A 10701-nucleotide genomic window follows, 5' to 3' on the forward strand; every position below is an offset into this window, starting at 1 on the left:
ATTTAATAAGTCTTCCAGGCGATTCACAACTGGACACTGCAGTCTCCCCTAGCGTCTTAGACTGGAAGTACTGGTTCTCAATACGTACAAGCTCATATCATGCCTGGATTTCTTAAAGTTGTACCTCGTAGAAATACTTGTGAGCCCCCCAACCGAGAATTCTGCTATGGGTATTCGTGCTCCTATCCAAAGTTAAGCAGGTCAGTAGGCCAACGCCGTGGTAGGGCTTGGGCGAGGCACTTGAGTCACCAAGACAACACTACACCGCGCACCAAAGAAACCAACAGCTTTCCTATCAAGCAAGATCGTTCCTTGACCTTACTACAAAACATGATAGCGTGTAGATTTGTCGCTAGCATTTTTGTAATCAACACTACGAACACAATTGCCCATAATCTTACATGGGCTTGCTGTTCCATGATTCGCACACAGTCAAACAACGTGAAGCGCTCTGTGACGATCCGACCAACAGGTCATGCACGCGACACCCCTCGGGAACCACGCCGTGCTTACGTAAACTAAAGATCGATAAGAGCGATAAGAATCCACCGGATCACCCAGTAAGCCGGTGAGCTTCACGTACAGCTCGCAGTAATCCAAGCCTTGGATCGCGGTGAGCGGCAACCTGGAGCCCGTGAGCTTGAACAATCTCTATAGAAATCTAATAAGGAGGAAATGGTATTTAGTCATGATATTATCTTCTAGTTAGACAGTCCTTACCTTTTATCCTCAGCGATCAATCTAAGTAGCATTCTCACCCTTCACCTGCCCCAGTTACTTAACTGACCCGAGAGTGATATCTCTCCCAAGAGACGTGAGCAACAACCCCAGAGATCACAACAGCACGGAGTCAGTATTGCGCAGGCTTTACCTACCTTCTCAGAACATAACCCTAACCGCCGAGTCAGACGGCTTGACCCCCGGAGGGGATTGTGACACGCTTTCCATTATTGACTGGAGGCAAACAGGACGGAGTGTACGGAGTGTTTCTCCTTCCCTTCATTTGGGATTCGGCTTACCCGCGATTATCACAAAGCCGCGTTCAAAATGATTATTTAAATAGTGCTGAGAACCTCATACCAATCAAGGACTTCGTTGACCATGGTCTCGAGTGTATTCAATCTCAATTCTTTAAGATGTACAGTACAGTATCATCACTCGCTGTAGGGGACTCGACATTCAGCGTCAAGAACTAGGCGTAAGATAATAGAAGAATAGTGGAGTAGAGATACAGTAGTGCACGTCACCGAAACAGTCTACACTTTCGGTATACGCGACTATGACTCATGATCTCCACACGGGCGCCGAAAATCTTTCGGTCAAGGTCATACACCAACATTATGTTAACCTGGGACCATACCTTGATCCGCCATCAGTATGCCCTCAGAGCCCCATTTTCAGGTCCTTTGGGACCCCTTGCGTGCCACCAATAATGGCAGCATTCTGTGTCGCTTCTCTGGCGGTGATAGTAAAGTTAGTCGTCGAAGCGGAAGCAAAGACAGATGAACATGTCGGGAATGACAAGATCCCCTAGTCCAAGCGTACTTGCCTTCTTTGGTTGGCCCTTGGAGGACCAGCTTGATAGGGACATCCAGCTTCGTGGCAACTGTGACCATGTACGGACTGTGCCCAGAGACCTTGTCATCCTCGCATTTAGATGTGGGGGGGGGGGGGGGTGGGTGGGGGGGTATGCGCAAAGACTTACATGTAGAACGCCATGTAGACATCGTCGAAGAAAAGCCCCACAGCACAGCACTCCAGTCGTGAACGTTGTTGGCGACATCATTCTTATGCCCAGGTACGAGAATGAATATCCCATAATGTTCAAGAGCAGAACTGATTTGGTCGTGTGGTAGGTCATTGCCGACCCCAACGCAACAACGCTAAACATGTCGTTTTGCTTGATATGTAGGTTTTCGTCGAAGACTCCGTGGATGGAAAAGTGGATCGACCAGTGCTCTGTAAAACGCTTGCGGCGCTCCTAGTACAGGTCAGTCTTACGCGCAGAGCCACCAAAGGGTGTATTCCGGGTCTCGTCCAAGACTCGCTCGTCGCTTCCAGGAGAACTACGCGCGAGGAGTTGCTTTCCAGGTCACCCGTCGCGAAGCACCTTCCACTCCTCCTGTCCGGATGCGACCCAGGCTCCATGCGACGCCTCTTCCACCACCTGATACATGCCCAGTTCAACTGCCTCTCGCCCCTCAACCTGTCACATCCATGCTTCATAAACGCTCTACACGACCTTCTTGCCGCTGCGGAGAAGTACCGCTATCTATCGCTGATCAAGCCGTGGACCACGTCTTGAGCAGGATTTGGGAAGGTCATGACCGGTCTGATCTTAGACTTTCCTTTGCACAGCCAAATGCTTCATGATCGCGGCGTCGCCGCTTCCCCACATCTGCCGGCGAGTATTCTGGGGTTGTAATATCCAAATAACGGTCTGACCGCAGCTAATCGTTCGAGTAGCCAAAATACGCGATAATCGTTATATAAGAGCCAATGAAACACTCCGTCCAACCTAGAACTGGTTTGGAGAAGCTTGAGGCAGGCGTTGATGCGAGGACCTGCCGTGCGCCTGACGGCTGCGCAACCGACGATGAAAGACTCTTCTATGAGTTTCAGCTGTTCTTCGACATGCTGCCGACAAACTCTGGCATACATCGGAACCACTACCAGGTTCACATTCTACGTTATCTCTTTCAAGTATGATCAACAAAATCATCAGGAACATCGGGCGTCTATTTGACCACTCGAATCGCTCCGCCATTCTCATTCACGGCAAGCGGTCATCTCATATGCAAAGCACAAATAGCCTGAGCAAGTCAGTATACAGGTGTCACACATCCAGCGAGGATAGCCACTTCAAGTCGCGGGCAAAGCTGCTTCGTCTGATTCTATTCAGACCAGCGGGGTCGTTTCAGTCAAGGTTGAAATCTCTGTCCCAAGATGATTGGGCACGTCATCTGAGCAGAAATAGTGCCTTCATCCGAATTCCGGGGCACCCGAGGTCATTACATTGAAGAGGTCCCACGAGGAACATCAAACATAGCATTACCAGCGAAGTTTAGCTAAGTGCAATTCTATCGTCAACCTTATTAGCTATGGTATAAATCTAGGTGGCTCGTTCTCTGTAGCGAAGGTCAATTAAAGCCGACCCAGGTATTCTGCCATCGTGCGCCATGACGATGCGAAGGAGTTGTCAGAATCCCAAATGGAGTGCAAGTGGGTCCTTTGCAATGTCGCAGAATTCTGCTTGCTCCTGACGGCCCTAGGGATCATCGGTGGAGTAATCATCGCCATAAAACCCCCTTCGTAAATACTGCGGCCATTCCTTAATTATGTGCTCACGAAGCCTGCTCGTGTATGTTCGAGCCGAGTTCATTTGTGCTCTCCAGTGACTATGCACACGCGGCAGTAGAAACCCAAGTGGGCACCCACAGTCCGCTGTGGCCCCAATGAGCAGTTAAGGAATGGTGCAGAGACAATCGCCATGAACCGCTGTGCCTTGCCCTTGCTCATAAGCCGAATCGCTGCCTGCCGGACACCAGTTGCGCAATATGAGGCGAACTATCAGGTAAGAGTTCGCGGGTGTTCCTGGCAACCCCAATAGGGTACTACTCGAGCCTGTAAATCTCACCCTAACCATTATTGCCGGCGGAACTTGGCTGGCGTAGTCAAGTTCCCGGTGGGGAGCTCGGGCCAGGCCGGGGTGGCACGGGCCGGCGCAGTCAAGTTCCCTTACCCCAACGCAGTCAGGTTCCGCGCAGCCAAAACGGCTGGGGGTTAACTGCTAACCCCTAGGCTAACCCCAACTCCGGCCAGCGCCCCCGGGCCCGTGCACGCGGCACGCATTACAGCAGCCGCAGCCAGGGGAGCGGGCGATATCGCCAGGCCAGGGTACAGAAAAGGTTAAACGGGCGCGCTATGTAGGAAGAGAAATGAAAAAGCAAGCCACGCGACGCGGCAGGAGATGCGACGAGGAGGAGGAGAGGACTACCCAGGGGTGGTCAGGTCAGGTAGGTACGAGGGTAGATGGCCGGAACAGCTAGATAGAGAATAGATAGATGTGAAATGCTAAGTCGCAAGCGCGAGAAATCACAGAACTACATACAATACGGACGCGATAACAGACTCGTGAAAAGACAAACAATGGCAGCACCAGAGATCACGGACTCGGCTGTCTGGCTGTACGAGCCGGCGCGCGTTCTCATGTGCTTGTACTGCAAGGGAGCGATCCGGCCAGGCGTCAACGTCGCTCCGCACTTCCGGCAGGCGCACCAGATCCAGGGCGACGAGCTACGGCGCATTCGAGAGCTCACGAGCGCGATCGCAGAGGCAACAGCTAGCAGCGGCGGGCTAGTAGACCCGCAGTCGGCCGAGCTCCCGGCAGACGGTAGTAAGGCGATCGAGCAGCTCGCCGTCCAGGCCGGGCTCCGCTGCACGGCGTGCCGATATCTGACGACAAGCAGCAAGCGGATGTCGCGGCACTGGAACACGCAGCGCGCCGCCGGACAGCAGGAGCACGACAGACCCAGCAGCTGGGAGGGCGTAGCACTCCAGTCGTTCTCGTCGGCCAGGCAGTTCACGCGATACTGGGTCGTGGACGCGCCGATCCCAGCACGAGAGGGCTCGAAAGAGGGTGCCCGAACGGCCGGTCCGGGCGGAGCCAGAACCCAGCCGGGGCGCGGAGCCGAGCTGGGAGGCCCACATAGCGGCGTTCGAGACTAAGGTGGCCGCCGAAGAGGCGGAGCGGGGCCGGATAATCGACTACGAGGCCGGGGTCGACTTCGAGTCGCCGTGGGTCCACCAGATGGGCTGGGCGAAGCATCTAAAGGGCAAGAATATGGCGGAGCTACGGCGCGCGGCCGAGCCAGGTCTGTCGACGAAGGAGCTGGCTAAGCTAAGCTGGTCGGCCCGGAAGGAGAGAGAGGCTTCGGAAGTGGCACTCGTACGGCTAGGCCAGAGCTTCGACCGGGAGATCGAGCGGTGCAGCCGGCGGATCGGCCAGGTGCCCGTGGAGACGCTCTGCTGGCTGGTAAGCCGCGACCCGCACCGGCCGTCACCGCGGCCGTTCAGTATGAAGCAGGAAGCGCACACGATGGAGAAGTACCGGAACCACTGGCGGCGCTATCTCTGCTACTGCGTCCGGGTCTTCCGGCTCGGCCGTACGGAGGCGAGGAGGAAGCACCGGGTAAAGTTCACTCAGGAGCAGTGGGCCGCTCTCGAAGCTATTACGGAAGCTCTCGACAGTACGGAGGAGGAGAGTTCCCGGGTAGGCGGCGGCGAGGACGAGGAAGAGAAGCAATATCTAGACGAAGCCGTCTTCACGTTCTGTATTCTATCGCTCACGCAGCAGGTACTACGTAACCCGTACGAGAACCCGCTACTCCACTTTACTACGGTACTCGCGATCGACCCCGTCCGAGCACGGTTCCGGCGACCAGGCGACTTCACTTCGCTACTTGCAGGCTTGGCGTGGTGTGGCCGCGTACTACTACTAGAGTATTTCTTCGAGCATATCCCAATCCAGGAAGAGGAAGAGGAGGAGGAAGAGGAGGAGGAGGAGGAGGAGGAGGAGGAGGAGGAGGCCGGAGAGAGCGTTCGCGAGGCCAGCCAGGGCACGCATCGTCAACTACAGAGCGAGGACGTCGAAGCGTTTCTCCGAGGCTACCAGAAATGGATCGCAGACGGCTCACATAGCCCGTTCAGTACGATAAATCGCTTTATGACAATTGGGAAGGGCTACCGCCAGAAGGAGGGCGGTACCGCAACGATCATCTGGGAGGACGGGAGGCAGGCGCTCCGGCTACACGGCTTCCGGATCGAGGTCCAGAAGTTCCGGCAGATGGCCCAGGGGCTCGTCTCGACAGCCGAATCGACGCTCGACGGGCTACTATACGGCCAGTCGGCGGCGCTTCTAGAACGGATCGAGTTTAGCGAGATCCGCGATAGCGTGCTATACGAGGGCGACGGGAAGTCGTTTATCACGAACCCGGAGAATAGCAAGCTCCGGGGGGGGCCACGCGTCGTCGCCGAGCTGGTCTCGGAGAAGCTCTGGTCGGCGCAGCGGCAGCAGTACCACCGGGAGAGGTCGCAGAAGTGGCTGAACCAGATCGGCACGCTGAAGAGCCAGCTGCTCGTGCTAACGCACGTCTGGGGGGGCCAGCCAGGCCGAGGGCCCGAGATCACGAGCGTACGGTATCTAGATACGAAGCAGCTTAGCCGGAGCGTGTACGTCTACGACGGGCAGGTAATGCTCGTGACGGACCGGGACAAGGCCAAGTCGATCCGCTGTTACGGCCGGAAGGTCGCACGGTTTCTACCGGATCGGATCGGACGACTAATCGTCGCTTATCTCGTCTGGCTAATCCCGTTCGAGGAGATGCTACTCGATACGACGCGGGCTCGAAAGCCGTCCGACTCGCTACGGCACTGGCTGTGGAAGGACGCGCGGAAGGGCCGCTGGGGGACAGAGGTGCTAACGAGGGAGCTCCGATCAGCTACGACAGGCTATCTCGGCGTCGAACTAGGCACTTCGGCGTACCGGCATCTAGCGATCGAGCTGGGCCGGACGATCCAGGGGCTCGTCGTACAGCAGAAGGAGCTCGAGGTCGGTGCGGCCGATGACGGATACGGGCCCGAGGACGAGGACTTCGACGAGGCTACCGGCGAGCTGCGGCCGAGGGACCGGACGGAGTTGATCTGGGATCTGCAGGCGACACATAGCAGCGCCATGGCGCGCTCGCACTACGCGATCAACATCCAGTTCCCAGGGCAGCTACAGCCGCAGATGATCGCCAACTACCGCGAGATCAGCCGGCTCTGGCACCAGTATCTGAGCTGGGATGGCCAGGGTAGTAAGGGCAAGTCGCTGGACAAGGCCCAGAAGCGGACGAGGAAGCGGAAGCGAGAGTCTACGGACGCCGAATCGTTCGATGAGGATAGCGAACTCCCGGGTAGGATGGAGACGACGGAGCCGAGCCCACAACCGGCGAAGCAGAGGAAGGCGCTCCCAGAAGCTGTCGGGGAGATCAGGCGCCGGATCCAGCAAGGGCTCGAGTCGATCGTCGGGGCCGGGGCGCGCTGGAGGACGGCAGAGCAGGAGCAGGCCATGGTCCGGATCATGCAGATGCGAGGCGGCTCCGTACTGACCATCATTCACAGGCAGTTTGTGTCCAGTTGGCGCGTCTCTGCCATAGAACAGGGGCCAAACGCTCGGGCCATTGCATTCATTCTGAACCCCAAGTGCGCCATACTAGAATTGGCACTTGGACACAAACTTACAGTGGGCAGGGATGCTAACCCCCAGGGACCAGCCGCCCCCGGCCAGTCGGGCTACCCCAATTCCCCCATAAGGTTCAGGTAAGTGAAGGAGAGAGCTGGGGTTCGCACGGCAGACAACGGACGGGAAAAAGGAAGGGTTAACTTGGTGAAATCAGCTATGGCTGAGGGCTACATGACGAAGGACCTTCTTCCCAACGAAGACTACAATCGAAACTATGCCAGATGGTCAGAGGGCGGCTGGGGTATGCTCATAACAGGTATGCCTTGATTACCAGACAATCTCTTCAGCTTAATATATATGAGAAAAGAAATTCCAGACCCTGTCTAATATATCATATCTTCTTCGAATTGATAGGAAATGTCATGGTTGACCCCAAGCGAATCAGCGGGCCCGGTGCCTTCGTCGTTAACACTGCCGTCGATAGAAAGATACAACTTGACAAGTACAGCGCATTCGCCAGAGCGGCCAAACAAAATGGAACCAAGGTTCTTGTCCAGCTCTGCCATCCCGGTCGCCAAGCGCTGGCCGGCTCCGGGACTAAAGGCTTGTGCGAAAAGTCCATCGCCCCTAGCCCCATCCCATTGCGCCTAGGCGATGGCATCGTTAACAAGATCCTGGCTTCAATGGCCTTCGGCACTCCGAGGGAGATGACGACTGCCGATATCAGCCGTGTGGTCGAACACTTCGCTGATGCGGCCAAGCTCATGGCTGAGGCCGACCTTGACGGAATTGAGCTCCACGGCGCACACGGATACCTGTTGTCGCAGTTCCTGTCTGCTGAGTCGAACATGCGCACTGATGAATACGGTGGATCCGCGTTGAAGAGAGCCGCTATGCCTGTCGAGGTTATCAAAGCGGTGCGGGCTGCGGTGCCGAGTGCATTCATTATCGGCTTCAAACTTGACTCGGTCGACTATCAGACGACGGACGAACTAGCGGACTGCATCGAGCAGTTTAGGGCCATTGCTGAGGCCGGAGTCGACTTTATCGAGATCAGCGGTGGTACCTACGGAGATCCCGTCATGGTGAGGACTTTGGCCCACACGTCACTGATAACTGAACTTTATAGTTACTCAAGAATACTGACATGTACTTCTCTGTCTCTCTCTGTGCAGGTTGACGGTCCGCCGAAATCTTCTCGCACCAAGGCCCGTGAGGCCTACTTCTTACACTTTGCCGAAACCTTCCGATTATCCTTCCCCAACGTGCCGCTTATGGTGACCGGAGGTTTCCACAGCAGGAAAGGAATGGAGGAGGCAGTCACGGGGGGCGGCACTGACCTAATCGGGGTCGGGCGCGCGGCTGTAATGGAGCCGTCGCTCCCATCGGAAATCATGCTCAATCCGAATTTGCCGACATCGGATGCCATTGTCAAGGTCGAACGATATATCTCACCATGGTATCTTAACATTGGGGTCAAAGCTATTGGTGTAGGCTATGAGAATGTAAGAATACGGGGCATGGCCGAACACAACCCCCTGAATAACGAGGCTGACATTTTTGACAGGCCATGTATGCCAACAAGATGAGTAGCTAACTTACATAATTAGCAAACAGGTTGGAAGCTGTGCCTGCTCCACAGGGAGGCCGGACGAACTGGTTGGTACTGAGCACGGGCTGCGACTGATGTACGATTATGGTGGGAGTCTGGAGCGGAGAGGAAGATAATGCGAAATCCTGGAGCAGCATTACATGGTGGGCAGACCAATATTTTGAGCAGCGCAATCCGGGCCAACGACATATCCCGTCTCCCCTGCCGGAGAGGTTGAGAATTTCCAGGAGCTGGCCCGCCATGGTTTCGGTGCAAAGCGGGGCCCTGCCAAGGCTGACCGTCTCGAGTTCACTTGTTCACGCATAGAGTGACATCGGCCGTGCTAATGGGTATTTCGCATGTTTATTTACTCTGAGCTTCTATAGTTTTGCTTGTACACCGAAAAATTTTGCTGGTAGAAAGTACATTTGTTTTGCAAAGAGCACGAGAGGACTTTGGATGAATCGATGTTCAGGCTCCACGTTCTGCTTCTGACGTTGTCCCATAACTCACGGCCAAAAAAATGCCGTATGAATTGTTTGGAGTGCATCAGGTTCACGATATTAGGCATGCTCCGCCATGATGTTCAATGAACTCACTAGCCACTGTACAAAGAGGTTGGTATTCCGTGTGGATAGTGACTCTCACTTCCGTCCAAAAGCCTTACGACGAGCCACTTGTGGATGGAGGATTAGAAGCGGAATCACATGGCATTTTCGGAAAGCACCAATCCCATCGCATTCGGGGTTGTCCAGTGCCTTGGGGCTGAAAATAACAGAGCCTGCCAGAATCAGCCTGCTTCGACGCGTCTGAATCGAACACACAACCGCGGAGCTTACGCTCGAATCAGTGTCCTTATTCTGAATGGAAATTTGGCGAAAGATTGCGTGGACAATTGAAAAGTGCCCTCAGGTGTGCCAGCCGGCTTCCTAGAACGGCTCAACTGCTGAAAATAACAGGTCCGCTAAAACCAGCCTTCCGCGCTACTGTACATACGCGCTAATGACGCTGTTTAGAGCGCTGAAATTGACACGCTCAGATCCGAGAGCATTATTTAAAGCGAGGTGAGGAGACGCAACAGTTCAGATCACTGATACATCAGTTGGACTCGCAACATGGACCCCATTCCTCTCGAACGTCTCCAGACAGTCCTTGAGCTGGCGCCTGGAGGAGAATCACTGATCGGAGCCATCGTCAGAGAAGATTACCGTGAGCACATCGCTAACCACTGTGGTACAGTCTTGTCTGAATGGGTGCAGCTTGTGGGCAAAACAACATTGCCGCCGAATGTTTCCAGCTCCGACCCATGCATACTAGCAGCGTTTCAAGCCCTGCACGCTCCAATTTTCACGCCGGACTCGAAAGCCCTCACCCGTATGGCATACGTACGCCTGATTGATCTCTTCAGCAAAGTAGAATTAATCGTCAAGTCCGACAGAAGAAAGGGCAAATCCCGTAGCAAAAAGCGCCGAGGTAACACGCGCCACAATAGGAGCATAGCAATTGACCTGTGCACCTGTGCATTCCAGACTACCAGGCCAAAGGTTTTGGAGATTAGGCGGCAAGCTCGTCGCTGGCGACAATTCGCTTCGCCGTCAGTATTTTGTCTCATGATCTACACCGAGGATGTCATAGAAGAAGTCATGTGAGAGTCTAGGAGCCCCCATCGAGTAGAGCTATGCTTACTATTTATTCTAAGAAAAACCTTTTCCAGAATTGATGACACCACTTTGAAGTCTATTGCCGAACAGGTTATCCATCTAGCCCCGGCGAGTGTGCTACGCGCTTGCCAGATGCTAGACGTGACGGCATACCAGAAAGGAGTGCAGCTTCTTCCCGAGGACATTGTCTCGATAACCTCGAGCGTTAAGCGCGAGCTATATGC

General features: G+C 54.9%; 3 protein-coding genes across 3 annotated transcripts; all 3 read left to right on the forward strand.

The window, feature by feature from the left end:
* Nucleotides 1–1377: 1377 nt before the first annotated feature.
* On the forward strand, nucleotides 1378–2709 carry B0I36DRAFT_355934 (uncharacterized protein; the record flags this gene model as incomplete). Its single annotated transcript, XM_046157503.1, has 4 exons — nucleotides 1378–1473; nucleotides 1724–1798; nucleotides 1913–1990; nucleotides 2497–2709. The coding sequence occupies 4 exons, from the start codon at nucleotides 1378–1380 to the stop codon at nucleotides 2707–2709; spliced, it is 462 nt and encodes a 153-aa protein (XP_046004803.1).
* Nucleotides 2710–7441: 4732 nt separating this feature from the next.
* B0I36DRAFT_369686 (NADPH dehydrogenase) lies at nucleotides 7442–8822 on the forward strand (the record flags this gene model as incomplete). Its single annotated transcript, XM_046159816.1, has 4 exons — nucleotides 7442–7541; nucleotides 7640–8310; nucleotides 8401–8730; nucleotides 8793–8822. The coding sequence occupies 4 exons, from the start codon at nucleotides 7442–7444 to the stop codon at nucleotides 8820–8822; spliced, it is 1131 nt and encodes a 376-aa protein (XP_046004804.1).
* Nucleotides 8823–9931: 1109 nt separating this feature from the next.
* On the forward strand, nucleotides 9932–10465 carry B0I36DRAFT_355936 (uncharacterized protein; the record flags this gene model as incomplete). Its single annotated transcript, XM_046157504.1, has 1 exon — nucleotides 9932–10465. The coding sequence occupies one exon, from the start codon at nucleotides 9932–9934 to the stop codon at nucleotides 10463–10465; it is 534 nt and encodes a 177-aa protein (XP_046004805.1).
* Between the last annotated feature and the right edge of the window lie 236 nt (nucleotides 10466–10701).

Source organism: Microdochium trichocladiopsis, assembly GCF_020744255.1.
Source record: "Microdochium trichocladiopsis strain MPI-CAGE-CH-0230 chromosome Unknown B0I36scaffold_14, whole genome shotgun sequence".
Lineage (NCBI taxonomy): Eukaryota > Fungi > Ascomycota > Sordariomycetes > Xylariales > Microdochiaceae > Microdochium > Microdochium trichocladiopsis.